Source organism: Ursus arctos, unplaced genomic scaffold (assembly GCF_023065955.2).
Source record: "Ursus arctos isolate Adak ecotype North America unplaced genomic scaffold, UrsArc2.0 scaffold_17, whole genome shotgun sequence".
NCBI lineage: Eukaryota > Metazoa > Chordata > Mammalia > Carnivora > Ursidae > Ursus > Ursus arctos.
The window spans coordinates 46,885,996-46,905,657 of NW_026622841.1; the positions used below are offsets into that span (position 1 = coordinate 46,885,996).

Genomic DNA, 19,662 nt, shown 5'->3' on the forward strand with positions numbered 1-19,662 from the left:
CATTAAAACCAGTTCTTATCTGGGCTGCCTGGCTGGCTCAGTCGGTGAACATGCTACTTTTGATCTCGGGGTTGTGAGTTCAAGCCCCACGTTCAGCGTAGAGCTTACTTGAAAAAAATAAGTAAAAATAAAATAAAGCCCATTCATATCTGGAGAATGCCAAAAGAGGTGATAACGTGGCATATTTAAATGTAAATGTATGGTGGATTCAGATACTTGACTACTGACATAGGTACTGAAATCTGTTTCTGGAGCCCCATAAGTGACTAAAAAATACTGCTAATGCTTTATTTCTTAAGCTGGGTGGTGGGAACCTGGGTATCTCATGATTATTCTCTAAACTGAATATATGCAGATACCTATGCTATTTGGGTTATAAATATCATGAAAATAAAAATATTTAAAGTCTTCTCTATTCCCATTGCCTACTCTACCTGAAGTTAACAGAATGAGCCAATTAGTGGATGAGATTTGAGAGTTTTTCTCTGTGAAGTCTCTCCCTCTGTACTTCTTTCCTCTGTGTGGCTTCCTGTTTCCTGACCCTGTTGGAATGTGAGCAGCAAATCTTTAAGAACAGAATCTGTGAACAGGACTCGGGCCAGTCTCCGTCTTTGTGTGTTCAGGGGTGAGGCTGAGCCCCAGGCCCCCTGCCCTCCACTGCCTGGAGGGAGAGACAGATCAGGCCAGGGGAACAGAGGACTCCCTCCTGGGGGCATACCTGCCCCAGGTGAGAGACAAGAAGCTGGCTGTTGGACCGGCCACAAACTCCAGCCTCTTGGAGCTCAGCCCAGCACCGGAAGGGAGGCCAAAGGGCTCAGGCTCTATAGAAACAGTTCATTCAAGGCATCTTTAGTGCTCTTTCTCACTCTTTTCTCATTCTTACTCTCACCATATAAATGGCAGCCATCAGTTCAGATAGAGCCGCTTGGCCTCTGAGGCCTAGGGAAGCGTCCACTGCAGGGAAAAGCGAGGTTGCCTTTCTGCTTTGGAAAAGAAGAGCCAGGATCCCCAGATCCTCGGCCCCAGGTTAAAATCAGCCCTACCGGAAACGGCTTTGTGCGCTCCACGTGAAAGCAGAATTGAAGCAAGTGGCCGGTCATGTTGACCTGATGGTTTGTAGTAACCAACCCAAAGAAGCCATGAGACTAATGGTACATGTGACATCAACTCCCAATGGCAGCCATTTGGGGAGTGTCAATGAAAATCACATTCAGAATGTAGTAAAGTGAATAAATTAGAACATATCTTCTTTTTTTTTTAATAATAATTTTTTTTTATTATATTGTTAGTCACCATACAGTACATCCCTAGTTTTTGCTGTGAAGTTCCATGATTCATCACTTGCATATAACACCCAGTGCACCATGCAATACGTGCCCTCCTTAATACCCATCACCGGTCTATCCCAATCCCCCACCCCTCCCCTCTGAAGCCCTCAGTTTGTTTCCCAGAGTCCATAGTCTCTCGTGCTTCATCCCCCCTTCTGTTTACGCCCCCTTTCTTTATCCCTTTCTTCTCCTACCGATCTTCCTACTTCTTAGAACATATCTTCTTTGAAGAAAAGAACAGTTGTAAGAAACTGGTCAATGATAATTAACAGCAATTTAGAGCTTGAACGAAACCAGGTAAAACTAGAGGGTGAGTATGTCTTGCTCCAGCACAAATGATGCTGTAAAGAAAATGGTCAGACCCTTGCGCTCACCCCTGCTGGAGGGCAGCATGAGCCGCCCTCGTGCTCTAGAAACGCCATACCTTCCCCATCCTCCGCGGCTGGAAAAGAGCTTTTCTCCAGCAACCCACAGAGGCCCCTTTTTAGTCAGCTATCGTTATTGCCATTATTCCCATCGCTGATGCTGTTCTAAGTCTTTGCTCCGAAGCAGCACTGAGCGATTTATCTTTCTGTATACAAGCCCACCGTGGCCTTGGAGACGTCATGACAGGGATTAAAACCGCGACAGGATTAAATAACTCAAAAGAGGCCAACTCCAATCCTGGGATGCCCGTCTCCGTTTTGACTTCTCCCAAAATTGCCCTCAACTGAAGTTTCTAGTTCTTTTTTTATTTTTTTATTTTAATGATTTTTTATTATATTATGTTAGTCACCATACAGTACATCCCCGGTTTTCGATGTAAGGCTCGATGATTCATTAGTTGCGTATAACACCCAGTGCACCATGCAATACGTGCCCTCCTTACTACCCATCACCAGTCTATCCCATTCCCCCACCCCCTCCCCTCTGAGGCCCTCAGTTTGTTTCTCATAGTCCATAGTCTCTCATGTTTCATTCCACCTTCTGACTAACCCCCCTTTCTTTATCCCTTTCTTCCCCTACCGATCATCCTAGTTCTTATGTTCCATAGATGAGAGTGAAGTTTCTAGTTTTAATTACCTTCACTGGTAAGGTACTCGAGGGGAAAAAAATACAATACAAACTATGTCCTGTCACGATTAATCACTTCTTCCTAAGATGGAGGAACCGCTGATACCTAGAGTACAGCTTGTCTGTAAAAAAAGCAAAGCACTCCACAGCCTAACCCTCCCCTTTCTCATTTGATAGACTCTGATGGTAACCACACCCTGAAGTGGGGTTTTGGGGTTTTTTGTATTTTTTGTGTTTTTTGTGTTCTTCCACACTGAAAGTAAGCCTCTTGCCTCAAACTTACTAGTGGCATCGCTGGACTCCAGAACTTCAGAAACAACTGAGGGGAAGAGAAAGGAGCGCATCTTTATTTCAAGTTCATTCAGCGTCAAGTAAAATGCTTGGCAGTTCACATACAGCACTTCATTTAATTTCACAACAACCCCAGAAGATATCCCATGACTCTCACTTTGCAGAGGAGAATAAACGGAGGCTCAGGGAAGTTAAATATTATGACCAAGGTCGCACAGCTGTAAGTGGAAACGCAGGGTTTAAGTCGAGATCTGTCTTATGCCAAAGCCTTGGTTCTTTCCAGTATACTCTAGGGTTCCCTAAATCTCAAGAAAGCTAATACAGAGGGTGAGTCTACCTATCGTTACCCTAGAGCTTGTGCCGGGAACATGTCTTTTTAATGAGACATACTTTTTAAAAATATTTTTAAATCTAAAAACACCTCTCAAGCACGGACTAGATGAATTACATCATCACATCACCGTGATAAAAAGACACCCCTCTTCTGGTTCATAAACATGTGATGTCAATTTTTAAGACCGTCTGAAAACATGGAGCCATGTCCAAAAAAAAGTGAAGCAATTGCAAGCTATGAATTCCCGACAAGTCTCTGCAAATCTTGTACCAACACTAAAGGAGCGGAGAAATGCAGCGTTAAAAAGTGAGAAGGAAACGTAAGGCGCGTCAAGTCTAAATGGCCAGGCTGAAGCCCTGAAGAGCCCAGTGACTTGCTCCAGAGTCACACAGCTTGACCATGGCAAGCCAAGCTCAGAACTGAGCAGATGGGAGTGGACAGCTCCTACCCATGAGGGTAACACCCCTGTACAAAACGTCCCTGCCCAGTAAGAAACCTACCAGCGTCCCCAGTATTGTCTAGAGGTTACTCTGTTTTAGATGTAATTACCACAGCAACAGCAGACTGAATAAAACAGATTACCCTCCGCAAGAAGGGTGGGCCTAATCCAGTCAATGGAAGACCTTGAGAGCAAAAAAAACTCCTCCTCTGGAATGCAACACAGAAATGCTGCCAGGGTTTCCAGACTACTGCCCTGCAAAACTGAGACTTGAGACTCCAACATCGGCTCCTTTTTTTTGTTTTTTTTTTTCATCTTCAACTCATTTCTCCTACTCCCACTCTCTGCCTCTGGCAACCACCAATCTCTTGTCTGTATCTATGAGCTTAGGTTTTTGGGGGAGGGCTTTGTTTTTGCGTTAGATTTCATATATAGGAAAGATCATATGGTTATTTGTCTTTCTCTGTCCAACTTATTTCACTTAGAGTAATGCCCTCAAGGTCCGTCCTTGTTGTCACAAATGCCGAGACTTCCTTCTTTTTTATGACTGAATAATATTCATATATATATCTCACAATATATATATCACATCTTCTTTATCCGTCCATCCACTGAGGGCCATTTAGGTTACTTCCCTATCTTGGCTATTGTAAATAATGCTGCAGTGAACATGGGAGTGCATGTATGTTTTAAAGTTAATGTTTTTTTTCTCCAGATAAATACCCAGAAGTGGAACTGCTGCATCTGATAGTAGTTCTATTTTTAATTTTTGGAGGAACCTCCATCCTATTTTTCACACTGGCTGCACCAGGCTGCATTCCCACCAAGAGAGCACAAGGGTTCCCTTTCCTCCACAGCGTTCCCAACACTTGTTATTTCTTATCTTTTTGATACTAGCCATTCTGACAGGTGTGAGGGGTATCTCATGGGGTTTTGGTTTGCATTTCCCTCATGACTGGTGCCCTCGAGCACCTCTTCATGTGCATGTTAGCCATCTGTATGTTTTCTTTGGACAATGTCTATTCGGATCTGCCTAATTTTTAACTCGATTTTTTGTTTTACTGATGCTGATACGAGTTCTTCATATATTTTGGATATTAGCCCCTTGTCAGATATATAATTAGCAAATATTTTCTCCCATTTGGTGGGTTGCTTTTTCATTTTGCTCGATGGCTTCCTTTGCCGTGCAGAAGCTGCTTCATTTTTGATGTATCTTTGCTTTTTGTATTAGATTCAAAAAATCATCACCAAAACCTACATCAAGGAGCTTACCGCCTATCTTTTTTTTTATGAGTTTTATGGTTTCAGTGTTTGCATTCAAGTCTTTAATTCATTTTGAGTTAATTTTTGTGTATGGTGTCAGATAGCGGTCCAGTTTTCCCAACACCATTTACTGAAGAGACTGACCTTTACCCACGATATTCTTGGCCCTTTTGTTGTAAATTAATTGACCACATATGTGTGGGTTTATTACGAGGCTCTCTATTCTGTTCCATTGATCTATGTGCTTTTATGCCAATACCATACTGTTTTAATTACTATAGTTTTGGAATATAGTTTGAAATCAGGGAGCATGATGCCTCCAGCTTTCTTCTTTCTCAAGATTGCTTTGGCTATTTGGGTCTTTCATGGTGCCATACAAATTTTAGAATTATTTATTTCTGTGAAAAATGCCCTTGGAATTTTGATGGAGACTGTACCAAATCTGTAGATTGCTTTGGGTAGTACAGACATTTTAACAACATTGATTCATCCAGTCCATAAGGACAGAGTGTCTTTCATTCATGTCTTCTTTGATTTCATTCAGGTCTTGTAGTTTTCAATACACAGGTCTTTTACCTCCTTGATTCAATTTATTCTTAGGTATTTCATTCTTTTTCATGCAATTATAAATGGGATTGCTTTCCTAATTTTTCTTCCTGACAGTTTCTTATTAGAGTATAGAAACACAGCAGGGGCGCCTGGGTGGCACAGCGGTTAAGCATCTGCCTTCGGCTCAGGGCGTGATCCTGGTGTTCTGGGATCGAGCCTCACATCGGGCTCCTCCGCTATGAGCCTGCTTCTTCCTCTCCCACTCCCCCTGCTTGTGTTCCCTCTTTCGCTGGCTGTCTCTATCTCTGTCGAATGAATAAATAAAATCTTTAAAAAAAAGAATTAAAAAAAATTTAAAAAAAAAGAAACACAGCAGATTTCAGTGTATTGATTTTGTATCCTGCAACTTCACTGAATTCATTTATCAGTTTTTTGATGGAGTCATTAGGGTTTTCTATATATGTCACGTCATCTGCAAACAGTGACAGTTTTACTTCTTCCTTTCCGACCTGGATGGCTTTTATTTCTTTTTCTTACATAATTACTCTGGATAGGACTTCCAGTACCACGGTGAATAAAAGCGGTGCGAGTGGGCATCTTTGTCTTGTTCCCGACCTTAGAGGAGCAGCTTTCAGCTTTTCACTGCTGAGTGTGATGCTAGCCGAGGGCTTGTCATACATGGCCTGTACCTTGTGGAGGTACCTTCCTTCTATACCCACTTCACTGAGAGCTTTTATCACACATGGGTGTTGATCCAACATCAACTCTTAAACTGAGTTACCAGCTTGCCGGCCTGCCCTATGAATTTCAGACTTGTTATCCCCCGCAATCACTGCATGAGCCAATTCCTTAAAGGGAGAGAAAGACAGAAGAGATGAGACTATACACACAGAGAGACGTGTACATACACATATAAATACACATACACAGGTACATACATATGTACATATACATATACGGTTCCTTTCTCCGGAGAACGCTGACTAATAGATAACGAATGAACGAATGAGGTTCTTCTAGGCTGCATATGGGAAAGAAAAAGCCACGAAACCAGTGAGTGCCTATCTCATAAAGGCACTATTGTAGAACTATGCCCGGAGTTACAAAACACGGCTCCTCCCTTCACAAGGCCCTAGTGGAGTAAGGCTTCAAGGCTATGACAGGGCTTTCAAGTGGTAATATCACTCTCCTTTATGAACACTGAACTCGGCAGCCTGGAGAGTTTAAGCAACTTGGTCAAGCCACAGAGCTGGGGTGTGCAGCCAGGACTCAAACTCATGACTGCATGACTCCAAAGCCTTTCCACTTCATCACACTCCTGATTTATTTATAACATCATGAAAAGTCAAAAGGGGAGGTTTCAGGAAAAATGGAGTAGGCCACAACGTCAAATGCTTTAAAGAGGTCAAGGAAGGGAGGCTGAACCGAGAAGCATCCTCCTCCACTGCCCCAATCAAAGATACAGCCACAAACCAAAGGCTTTCTCTAGTCAGTTCCAAAATAAAATAATCTCTCACTCATTTGGAAAGGAAAGGAGGCACCTTCTAGGAATTTCTCCTAGGAGGATTCAACTAGAAATTTCATCAGTGAACCTAGCGGTATCAAAGTATGAGAAATGTTTGCTGTAGACTCAAGTATTCAACAAAATGTAAATAGAAGAACAGAGTAAACAGAAAGTCAGTCCAGGTAGAAGTACGTAAGGAATAGTAAGTGTGTAAGTGCGAGCAAAGGGATGCTAAGAGTTAAAGAGATACTAAATATTATGTAATCTATGCCAGTATGTTCCTCACAGACCAACTGGTATTCAGTATGTCTTCATAACTGATAGGTAATACACTACAGGTGCTCCCAACATCATTTTCCATGAATACGATGGCTTGTGTTCTCAAAACGTAGGGTGCTCCGAATTAAATACACTGGGTTTACAAAGTTCATTTGACTGGAGTCATCACTGTTCACCAGCCTAGCTACTGGTCATTGCCCAGCTGACTGGAGCCAGAGATCTTCCCTCTGCCAGATTCAACAAGAAGGGAGCATAAAGAATGTGGTCTCTTATTTACAGGCTGTGAGGCCTACAAAAACTTTGCAGAGTGCATCTATCTATTTGGTGATAAGTGATCTCCAGGGGCTCAGAAAGCGAAGCTGTTTGGGTTAGCAAGTGTAGGTGTTTGTCCTGATTTCCTGCTCTCACAATGCTTTCATTTATTCCAGCAAATGCAGCCTGATGATTCACTGGAGACCAATGGTCATTTGTGCTACTCCCTGGAGGTAACTCTGAGCTGGTGTTTGGGGACATACGCAATCTCTGAACTACTCTATTGGCCCAAGTCTCAGTAGCTTGTTAATTTCTAAACTGATTAATGAAGCAATGCTCAGAGTAGTAGGAATTACTAGCCTCTGCCAAAGGCCCAATTTTTGCTCACAGTGTTTGGTTCTCTAGTTTCATTTAGTGACCTCTCAGCCTAGCCCAGAGCCAAGGCCACTGAGTCAGGAGCCTGGAAACCCAGGGTCCACACTGGTCAGCAGGACTTAACCTCTCAAGACTGTTTCCTCTGCTGGACCTCAGCAAGGTACCTTCCATTTCTAAAGTTAAATGAATCCATGATTTAAGTGAACAAGTACATTAGAAGGTATGTATTTCCATGGGGCGCCTGAGTGGCTCAGTCGGTGAAACATCTGCCTTCGGCTCAGGTCATGATCCCAGGGTCCTGGGATAGAGCCCTGCGTTGGGCTCTCTGCTCAGAGGGGAGCCTGCTTCTCCCTCTCCCTCTGCCTGCACTCTGCCTACTTATGCTCTCTCTCTCCCTGTCAAATGAATAAATAAAACCTTTAAAAAAAGAAAAAAAAGGTATGTATTTCCTTATTCGGACAACACCAACAGCAGGGTTTCCCACCAACACCCAAGCCACCAGCAGTGCAAATAGAAACTGCATGTCCCCCCCAGAAAACGCAAGAGAATCAACAGAGAGAAGATATGAAAATTCAGAATGATTCTGGGAAACAAGCTTAATATACACTTAGCATATGTAACAACCAATTAGAAAAGTGAGACTAACATCAGAAAGTGTGAAACACCTAGGGATAAACTTAACTAGAAACACGCACAGGATCTAAATGAAAAGTTTAAAATGGTAACGAGGGACGCAAAAAAAAATCTAAATAAATGAAAAGATATACTTCATCTTGGACAGGAAGACTTAACAAAATAAAGATATTAATTCTCCCTACATTAATTCAAAATTTTAATATTATCCCAATAAAAATATATTCCAATACTTTTTTTAACTGAACAAGTCGATTCTAAAGTTTGTATGGAAAATAAAGTGAAAACAATGATCAAGTTCTCCCTTTTTTTAAAGATTAATGAGAAGGGGTTAGCCCTCTAAATATATTGGATAGTCAAAGCAATTTAGATCAAAGCGTGAATAAACAGATCATTCGTACAGAATAGAAAAATCCAGAAATAGACCCAAATATATATAAAAATTTATATTATATATATCCACATAAGAATTTATACAAGAATACATATACATATGAGAATCTACATTTTTTTTAATTCCCATTTTGAATCAGTGGGAGGTAAATGGATTATTCAAGAAATGATGCTGGGACAATTCGGTTGCCATTTGGAAAAACATAAGGTTAAATATATAATCTACGTATTACAACCACCAAAAACAAAAATTCCAGATGGAAACAAAATGTAAACCTCAAAAGCAAAACCACGGAAGTACTAGAAGAAAACATGGGATTAAAAAAAATCTTAACAGTGGAGAAGGCTTTCCTAAATATTACACAAAACTCCAAAGCCATAAAAGACAAGCTTGATTAACTGAAATACCTTTTAAAAAGAAAAGATCATCATGATTTTTTAAAAAGTATAAACAAAGTCAAACGAAAAAACAGGAATAAATATCTTTAAAGTATATTTCAGACAAAAGGCTAATGTCCTTCATATGCAAAGAGCTTCTCAAATCAATGAAACCAATAACCCAACAGAAAAAAATAGGTAAGAATATGAACAGAATTGGGCAAAGAGTTCACATAAATGGAACTACACACATGGCTCTTAATCATAGGAAAAATGTTCAACCTCATTCACAATAAGATAAATGCAAAACAAAACTCAGAGATGCAAAAATGACAAAGATCAGAATGTTTGATAACAAACAGTGTTTGGCCAAGGGGAAACATGCACTCTTGTACATTGCCTGTGGGAGTGCAAACTAAACCAACCTCTGTTAAGACCAATTTGGCAAAGCTATCAAAATCAAAAGTAGAGATATCCCTTGACTCGGTAATGCCACTTCTAGAAACTCACCTCATAGGTATATTTGCATATGAGTGAAATGACACAGATATGGGATAGTAATTGCAGCATTGCTCCAACAGCAAAGATCGGAAATGAATGTTCTTCAGTAAGGCACTGATTAAATAATGAACTACCCAGACATACTAAGTGAAAAAAGCAAAATGCAATGTGTATAGTATGCTACTAGGTGTGTTAAAAAAAAAAAAACCAAAACTGAGTATATATACTTGTATACGCTTGCGTATGCACCGGTAGTCAATGCATATAATCAATACAAGAAATAAGAAGTTACATCTGGGAGAAGAGTGGCTGGGGAATAGGGGTAAGAAGGGCAATTGTTTTTCACTGTATTCCAATTTATAACTTCTGAAGTTTGTACTATTCAAGAAATTTTAATTAATGCAAGGCCAAAAAATGTACATTCTTCAGCCTTACATGGGACCTGCAGAATCCGAGTCCCCAGGGAAGAGTCAGGGGCTGTGCAATTTTAACACCACTGTGCATGATTCTCATGCGCATAGAAGTCTGAGAACCTCTGACAGAGAGCATCATTAGTAATGTACACTTATCAAAGTAATAATAGCAACAATGATGTAAGCACTAATGAACACTTATTTAAAAAGATAAAGCCTAAGACACCACTGCCAATATCTTGCACAAGTTTTTCTGAAAAAAAAATTCCTTGGCACAACCAAGCATAGAAAGATTTGATACCACTATGAAGCATTCCTTGTTCTCTTGTGTTCAGCTTTAATGACTATTACTAATCTTGCCAGTTCTTTACACTTTGCAAAATGTTTTACCCTCATTTTTGGGGCCAGGTAAGGGCAAAACAAGCCTTACCTGGAGTTCCATGAAAAGAAGACAAGTAAATTGCTCAAACACAGCACGATACCTGCGAACTCCTGCCCTTACCTTCCGGCTAACAACTACACGTTACCTTCCGTGTTCTAAAGAAACCTGTCATTGGAGGAAACACATACATCTACTAGGTGTCTTCAGCCGAGGCACACCTGTATTACAAAACACAATTACCTATTTCTGAGATGCTGGAGGAGAGAGGAAGGACCTAGCCTCAAGTCTCAGGCAATTCTGGCTCCCCTTTTGCATTTTTCAATGTCTCTCCCTTTAAATTGAGATGAGAAGACAGCATCATGGATAGATTTAAGAGCATGTGCTTTCCTCGCTGTGCCACCGTGTGACCTTGGGCAAGTTACTTCTCTGTGCCTCTGCAGACACATCTGTAAAATGGGGATAGCACCACTTTGTTCCCTTTTTATGAGGATTACATAAATCGACATATGTGTGACACTTTCTATAGAAACTGGTACATAGTCAGTGCTAGATAAATAGTTGCTATTATTTCAGACCAGTCTTGGAGTGTTAAAGAACAGGAATTCACCAAAAATAAAGGTAAAACCCGGGGAAGGGGTGGAGAGACAGGGAGGAAAACTCTCAATGGTTGAAGAGAAGACACAGAAGGCAAACAACAATGGAAAGTTGGTTGTTTCCAAGAAATAAAAAACCAACTACAAGATATTGAAGCAATGGGCCAAGCAAAGCAAAGCTGTTTTTTCCTTGTTCTGCGGACGGCTCAGCTGCCAGACGTTTCCATTTTCCGGTCTGGGTCCGTATCGCTGTATAAGTTTTGCATCAGGGCCCCAGACCAAACAGGTTTGGCATTAGGGGGAGGTGCTTACAAAGCCCCTACATTCATGAGTATGACCAGGATTCTCACCCTCTGTGGCCGAAAGCAGCAGCAGGACAGCAGCAGGACGTGCCCTCCGTAGATAAGAACCTGAGGTGGTGAGGGGAGCGGAAGAGAGCAGAAGGCGAGCCCAACTCCACCAGCTTCCCACACACACCACCACCTCTGCAGAGCGTCTGCACCTGGGCCTGTGGGCAGCAAATGCAGGTGGGAGGGACCTCTGAGCAGCCACGCTGCCCGATTTCTGCATTTTATGGTTGCTCCGGAGACGGAGGTCCAGAGAGGGGAAATGACTTGCCCCAGCCTGAAGGGATATCTAGATGATTATCTTACCACGGGGAGCCACTGATGACTGAAATACAAGCCCTCCCACGAATTAAAACATCATTTCATCTGTAATTGCTATATTTAAGCCATTTTTTAAGTCCAGTCTTGAAAAACAAACAAGCGCGCAAAGAAACAAAACAAAAAAACTTCCAAGCAAAGTATCTCTTGAACAGTGAGAGGTGTGGGCAGCACCTCCCTGGGCGCTTCCCATGCAGGAAGAACGGCGGACACCCGCCGTCCCACCAGTTCTCGGGTGCACAGCCAGGCGATGCTGGAGTTACTTGGTGGGAGCGTGGTCGCTTGCTCGAACGTCTCACTCAGGGGTTCGACGTGTACCTGCCACATCCCGACTTCCCTTTAGAGGCTATGCGAAATATCAACCATAATTTATTTTATCCAGAGCCCCTATAAATGAACTTCCTTAGGCTTTCAACCTCCTAGTATTTGACATTCGATCTGGTCGAAGACATCCTAGGATTCTTTTCCTCTGCAGGTCCTACAGAGGGCTACCACCTTGTCCCGGACCCCCCAGCCCCACCCACCTCCAGGGACCACAGCAGAGGGGTCTGCTTTAGCTGCGGCTAAAGGTTCAGCCATGCAAAAGCCATCTCGAATGCCTCAGTAGCCAGAGCTGTAGGGACCGAATTTTTAACCACAGACCCGGTTTCGAAAGATCTGGTCTAGCAAATTTACTGATATTTGCTTCTCATTTAAAATCATCAGATTCATACCTGACTGCCCATTAGAGCTTCCAAACAACAGGGGAGAGGTAATGACTGTTGCCAAGCTGACTCGGTATTTCAACTCAAACAAAAAACGCCATTTTAATTAGCAAGAGCAGATCGGCCCTGAACGAATGTTTGAACGTTCGATCCTGCTCCCCCAGCTGGCCTCATCTATGTGACACTAGTATTTCCTTCTCAGAGTCACCGGATCTGAAGACCCCGTGGAAAATGCCAGTACGTAGGAATTGAACGCACCAAAGCCACCACACTGCCCCAAATTAAAAGCAGCCTGGAATCTGGCATAGCCACCAAAGACATGCTATTGCCCTCCCAGCAGCTAATCTATATCTGTGATCTGAAATTACATCAAATTTCCAAGGACTGGGGAAAACATTTCCCATGAGCAAGAAGTTAATTTATTTGCAGGGGGAAATGAACGGCTCTCTTTGCTTTCCTGACCCTCCCCTAGGCACCAGGAAACACCACAAAGTGACCCCGAAGAGAGACCCCAGACAAAGCCTTCGGTTATTTAAGGTAGCCTAAAATCAGCCATGGGGGACAGAGGACAGAAATTCTGCAACCCACGGTAATGGGTCTGAGGACTCTGGAAGCTGAAGTGTAGGATTATTTAAATGCACTCTCTTTTGAGATATGACTTGGTTTTTCTATGTCACACTTTGGGGGAGCACTGCTGAGATCATATATTTGGAACAAACTTCTTTATACAATCACAGGCGAGAAGTTAGCATTGAAAGGCCTACTTGAGGAGAGTTCATGGTGTGAGGACAGGCTACATCCAAGCAGCCCTCTTCCCCTGGTTCTTGCCCCTTGTACTTTATTTCACGAAAGCTTGAATTCTTTCCCCTTTGCGTTCTTAAAAAAAAGAGCTTTAGCAACCCAGTGGTGTCCTGGGTTTGGAAGGAGCAACATCTGCGACCATCCCCAGAAAAAAAGATTATTCAGAAGCCCCAGTAAGAAAAATTCATTTTCCAACCAAAGTGTATTAACTCTACCGAACTCCCAACCCACCAGAAAGCACTCAAAGTAATGAGAACTGTAAGAGGAAGAGGAGGGGAAAAAAAGGTCGATTTTCCTCTGCCGTCAGACTCACCCTATTCTTTTAAACTGTCAGCCGATCTCAGACTGAACCGTGTGCTCTTTCCCTCCAACTCTGCCGTGCCCTGGGCTCCGGGAATCCCTCACTTCACTCACCCCAGCAAGCTGAGTCAGGGACACCAGACTCTCGCAGACCATAAACTTCTAACTACCCCACGGTGAGTAAGGCATTCAAAGCTCCATGTGTGAAGAGCTCCTGCCACCCTACCTCAAAGTCAAGACTTACTGCTTCCTGTGTGCCAGACACCGCTCCGGGCACTTCACATGGATTCTCTCATCTAATCCGAAGACTTACATGCTAATTGGATTTATTTTACAGATGAGGAAAACAGAATGGGATAACTTGCCCAAGGTCACAGAGCTCGTGCGTGCAGAGCAGGGACCTGACTCCACACCCAGACCACTGTTCTGGCCCACCGTACGGTATCAGCATGCATGTGGGACTCTGTGGCTTCCCCAGACACATTCACCCCCCAGCTCGGAGTGTCACTTCCAATACTACCCATGACAAAGCCAAGAATTCCCCGGTCTTGGAAGACTCAGACTGGCCACCATAGAATGACTATAACCAGTACACGAAGAGAAGTAAAAAAACGTCCCACAAGTCAGGAGCCAAAATGAAATAGCAACATTGTGCTGTGAAACAGTCCCCTGGTTTTCTGAAATTCAGAGACCGTTCAGATCATTTCCTACCTTCTGGTGAGTGTTAAGGACTTCAACCTCAGATGAGCTGGGAGACTTGGTGGCACTTTGCAAAAGGAGGAAGTAGAAAGGAAAACCATTCTGTTTCTGGGTCTTAGAGTGTATTTCATGCAGAGGGAAATAAACTCTGGACTCTTTAAAAAAAAAAGTTTTCAAGGATTAGTCCTACACAGAATGCTTATAGTCTCAGATACCCTCATAGAAAACTGGGTCCTTTTCACGCATGAAAATTGTTCCCGATGCAAACTGACGGTGATAACTAACTGCATGTGCCAACTTCAAATAAACCAAGGTATAAAGCAGATCCAGAAGGACAGTTCGTTGAAAGGAAAGCCGAAGGCAAGTGGCAAACATCACATGCACTTGTTTTACACGAGTATCTCTAGCCACATACAGTATCAAGATGAAACTAAAAGGGAAGGAACTCACTGTACAGAAGACAAAACAATACCCTTTTTATTTTTAAAACTTTGGTGAAATAGGTTTCCATACGACATCCCATTTTTTAAAAAATTAATGTAAACCAACCTGCCTGTGGGTTAGTCACACTCTAGACTTCATCGCAGTGGGTACAGATGCCTGGGAATATTTACAAATGTTATCTGTTAGGTAGTAAAGTTTCGTTGCGATTTTTCCAGCACGTATTCCACAGTAAAACAGAGGGGATACTGGTGTTCTTGTACAAAAATTCTTAACAGATGGATAAAGGCAATTTTCCTGAGAGAAGATTTGTTCTTGAAATATTTTTCCTTCACAATTGGAAATACAGAAATGGGATGCGGTCGTAAAAGAAGCGTAAGAATGTCTAAGTTAACATTTTTTTCTTTTAAATTATTTAAGTACCATTAAGTTAAAATGTTTACATTCATTATAAAAAATGTTGTTAAATCTTATGCAAATGATTTAACACTGATTGCTGCAACGCAAATTGCACTTTTTAAAAAAATTATTGTTTACATGGAAGAAAAATATCTTGTCTGCTACCCTGTTTACAAATCCCGACTGACTTCGGGTCAGGCACACGATGTGAGCTTTGAGAAACGTCAGTCACAGTGTACGTTACAGTCAGAATGCAGTCTCGCAAACTGAGTAATAGTTTCGACTCCGCCTCCAGAGGTGTGTACCAAACGGCCTCAAATGGTCTTCTCCACGAAAGCACGTGAAATTCAGGTGTGGAAAAGGTACGAAGAACTTCTGGAACAACCAAAACCGATCAGAAGAAGCACATGATTTGGGGCAATACACATAAAACCTTTTTTTAAAAAAATCTCTCTCAAGATTCCTTGGCAGGCAAGGCCCCGGTCCCAGTGCCGGTTTCTGGAAGTGGCACGGCGGACCTCAGGGCCCCCTGGCAGGCCCCGAGGCAGGCTGGCTGGAAGGGGCCGCGGCCAGGGAGGGGGCCACACGCTGCGGGCTGCACGGGCCCTTCCCTGGAAGCTCTCCATCTTCTCTCTGGCCCTTCAGAGACAGGGGCAGCGTGGTAAGGCAGAGCAGGCCTCTCGGGAAATACATCTCTTTCAAAATAAAGGCACGGAAATCACGCGTCAGAGGCATGTTCGGTCAGCATCCTCGCCCTGGTGTGGACGGCTTGACAAAACCCCAGCAGGCCGTGCGCCCTCGCTCCCCGCAGCGGGCTCAGGCCAGGGCCAGGGCGCACCAGGAATCCTGTCTCACCGAGGACGTGACTTCGGCCGGCGAGGCCAGGCTGACGCCTATGTACAACCCCTCTTGACCTGAGTACTTGAGCTCGCTGTTCTCGGCGTTAGCGCTGTCTCCCGCGCCAGACATCACTGGGGCGCCCGCCTGGCGGAAGAGAGGGATGGAGAGGGGGGAGAGAAGGGGAGAGACGGTTATCGACAGATCTGTCAGGCGGCACTCTCCTGCAAGGTCAACACCTGGGGACAAAGGAGACGGGCAGCGCCGCTGGCCTCACCCTGGCAGCGTGAACTCTTAGAAACGTTCTCCCGCGAACTCGAGAGCTCGTGGCAGCCACCACCCAGCGAGATGCACGGCGGGACAAAGGTAGGAAAGGGCAACCGCGGGAGGCCTAGTTGTAGGCAGTGCAACCTCTCAGAGCTCTGACCGTGAAACCAAGCACACCACCTAGGTGAACAGGGCTTCCTGATGCCCACACAATCTACTCCTTTCCAGAGAACCACAGAGCAGCGCGCACACACACCCAGCAGAGCCACAACCGTGGCGCTTATGCCAAAGTCTGAAATGGAGAGCTACACAGCTCAGCAAGGCCTAATAAATGACATTTTTGAGCACCGACTTCATGGAAAATTAACTCATGCATACACAGGTTTTAATATCTACCTTTAATTCTTTGCAAGGAGAACAGGCCGTTTTGAAAGCAGATCACATTATAAAGAAAACGCTAACAGCCAGTATCTGTCATGGTTGCGGCAATGTTTTGTTGAAGCAAAAGATCACTGCTCTCTTGTTTCATTCATTCCTTCCATCCGAATGAGGAAGGCCAAATAGAAAACATGATATAACGTAGTAGCGTCAAACCAAAATAACTAAAATCGTGTTTAGACTACAGTTTGAGAACACAGTTGCCTTTGACTTTAAAAAAAGAAAATCGAGCCATGACTAGCGTGACGCCCAGGCTGCTCGGTGTGCCTCCAAGGACAGGGGTCAGTTTTGTGCACAACACCCACAGAGACAGTGCCCCGTGCATGCACAGTGTTTCCAGAGGTTGAAGATCCAACACGTCTGCGTGGAGCATCCTTTACCAATCTGAGTTCAGGCACACACCATCTCCGGTGTCCCAACTCGGCCCGGACACCTGCAGAACATGCCACTGTTCTCTCCAGGGACACACGGTGCCGACTGCCAGGTACAGGAAACACAGGGGTGTTTCCCTCGGGATTTGTATGCATGTTGTGCTTGGTTAGGAAGTTACAGGATCGAGGGCTGTCTGGGTGGCTCAGTCGGTTAAGCGTCTGCCCTCAGCTCAGGTCATGATCCCAGGGTCCTGGGATCGAGTCCCGCATTGGGCTCCCAGCTCGGCAGGGAGTCTGCCTCTCTCTCTCCCTCTGCCCCTGCTCATGCGCTCTCTCTCTCTCTCTCTCTCTCTCATTCACTCTCTCTCTCAATTAAATAAACAACATCTCTGCAAAAAAAAAAAAAAAAAAAATAAGCTGCAGGATCTGTAAGACGATGCAAGTGACATCCAGGGTCCCAAGGGAAAGAACAGGGCGCAGTGACAGCTGGCACAGCTGAGATTCATCAGCCTTCCATCCACCTGAAAACACCACCGACCACCCTGTCTACACAGGGACCGCATTTCCCTCTCGAGAGAAAAAGACAGGAGAGGAAAGACCACCACTCTCTCATGCAAGCCCACATCTTTTTGGACAAAGAATGGAAGCCACTGTGGCTGTGGAGGAGCCAAGGGCCAGCGCCCCGGATACACGATGTTGCAAGTCCCCGCTGTGATGTGACCTGGGCAGTCATCTCTGTGGTCTTCTGCCTGAAAGCCCAGAACCTCGCCTTAAGTCAGACAGACTCTGAATGAGGCTCACTGAGAAACTCACAGCCGAGAGCAGGCTCAGAAGAACGGCAACGCATCAAGGGGGGCCTCGCCAGACCAGGACTGACACAGACACCTGGGGGCAGCGCCTTGCGTCGGTCAACAGACCAATGCCGCTTCCATGATTTGGACAAAAGCATCCTGGAAACCTGAGAGGCTGGCATCTGGGAAAACTGAGTGAGGGGTACAGGACCCTCTGTGGCGCCTCTGCGATGTCTCTATAAGCCTAAAATCACTCCAAAGTAAAAAGTTTATTAAGAAATAAAAAACAGGGGGCGCCTGGGTGGCACAGCGGTTAAGCGTCTGCCTTCGGCTCAGGGCGTGATCCCGGCGTTATGGGACCGAGTCCCACATCAGGCTCCTCCGAAATGAGCCTGCTTCTTCCTCTCCCACTCCCCCTGCTTGTGTTCCCTCTCTCGCTGGCTGTCTCTATCTCTGTCGAATAAATAAATAAAATCTTTAAAAAAAAAAAAGAAAGAAATAAAAAACAGGGCGCCTGGGTGGCTCAGTCCGTTAACCATCTGCGTTCGGCTCAGATTGTGATCCCAGGGTCCTGGGATCGAGCCCCGGGCTCCTTGCTTGGCAGGGAGCCTGTCTGCCTGCCACTCCCCCTGCTTGTGCTCTGACAATAAAATTTAAATAATAAAAATTTAAATAATTTACAATATTTTTTAAATAAATAAAAATTAAAGATAAAAAAAATAAAAATCTAGCCATGATTCCATACTTAAATCATGACTTTTTCCTTCTAAAAATCTCAGAGGTCTGTTACTTCTTCCTAGCTTTCAGGGTTTCATCCCGTAAGTTACTGGCTATTTGCTTTTTGACACAGGTGTTTTGTGCTTTTCAAAAACATCGCTCTGTCTGGCTCAGCTGATGTGACATCCACTTCAGAGAAATGTGGGGCACCAGACACAGGCTGAACTGAATGGAAGGTACACTGAGCCCCCTTGGCTCCACTCAAGGGCCAGAAGTCAATGTGGTCCTGCTCTTTCTGGAACAAAAAACATCTGATTTTCTCTTAATTCTCACGATAACTGCATGAGACTGGGAAGGAAGGCTCCAGGAGGTCTGGCCGTGGGAATTCCTATTGGCCCATCCCAACTTCCCAGTGCAGCCCCTCACAGATAACCAATCCTTCTCTTCCCTGGCCAAAAACGAGGGTTTGTAAAAATCCAGCCACGACAGTACCACCACACTCCAACTTCTTTAACAGGAGACTTTGGATGCATAATAAAGCAAATTTCATGAAGTCACTTAAAACTTAAAACAGATTTTGAAATGGCTGAAATAATCCTGTCAAACACACCAAAGCGATGGTTTGGTCGCCATAAATATGGTAATTAATGTTAGCCATTAATTCCAGAAACTCCACTGTGAGCAAGCCCAACAGGACTCAGACTTACCCCCCGAAGAAGTAAACAAAAGGGTGATACTCAATTACAGAAGGACTCATTTTAGAAAGGAGCTGCCATACAACTAATAAAAAGAGTGAGTGCAATTATAAATGATTTATGTCACATCCAATCTTATACTGATCTATCTATTCCCAGAAAAAGCGCATGGACGTTTATCCGGCTAAATCTGACCTCACCACAGCAAGTGTTGTTTTCTAACACAAAAAGAAAGGGTACCCGATTGGCCCAGGAAGCAGCCCACCTCACCTGGCCAGACATGCTGAGACAGCAGAGGGGTGGGTCACCACCACAAGTCAGCAACAGGACACATCAGCAAGGCAAGGTGCTTAGGAGAACCAGGCACCGGGACCACGAGCCCCAAAGAGACAGTCGCTCCCTGGATGAGCTCCCAGGCCAAAGACACACGTGACAGTAACAATGACCAACTGCCGATCACGCGTGGCTGAGATATGCAGGTGGAGCAGTAGGTCGAAAACCGAATCAGAGGGGAAAGGATTCCTGGGAATGGGCCGCATGCAGCCTGCAACAGCGGGGACTGGTGTGGATGGACTTC

General features: G+C 44.2%; 1 protein-coding gene across 6 annotated transcripts in view; it reads right to left on the reverse strand.

Moving 5' to 3' along the window:
* Positions 1-19,662, reverse strand: part of GATA6 (GATA binding protein 6) — a 175,597-nt gene that overhangs the window by 89,735 nt on the left and 66,200 nt on the right. For 5 of the 6 annotated variants that reach the window (XM_044382877.3, XM_048218638.2, XM_026496077.4 and 2 more), the window contains one exon: positions 8,724-15,953. The exons of the other annotated variant lie outside the window; for it this stretch is intronic. In XM_044382877.3, coding sequence (XP_044238812.2) covers positions 15,786-15,953 — 168 coding nt within the window. In that variant the 3' untranslated portion in view covers positions 8,724-15,785. Of the gene's footprint in view, positions 1-8,723; positions 15,954-19,662 lie in introns of those variants that run through there. 6 annotated transcript variants of the gene reach the window in all.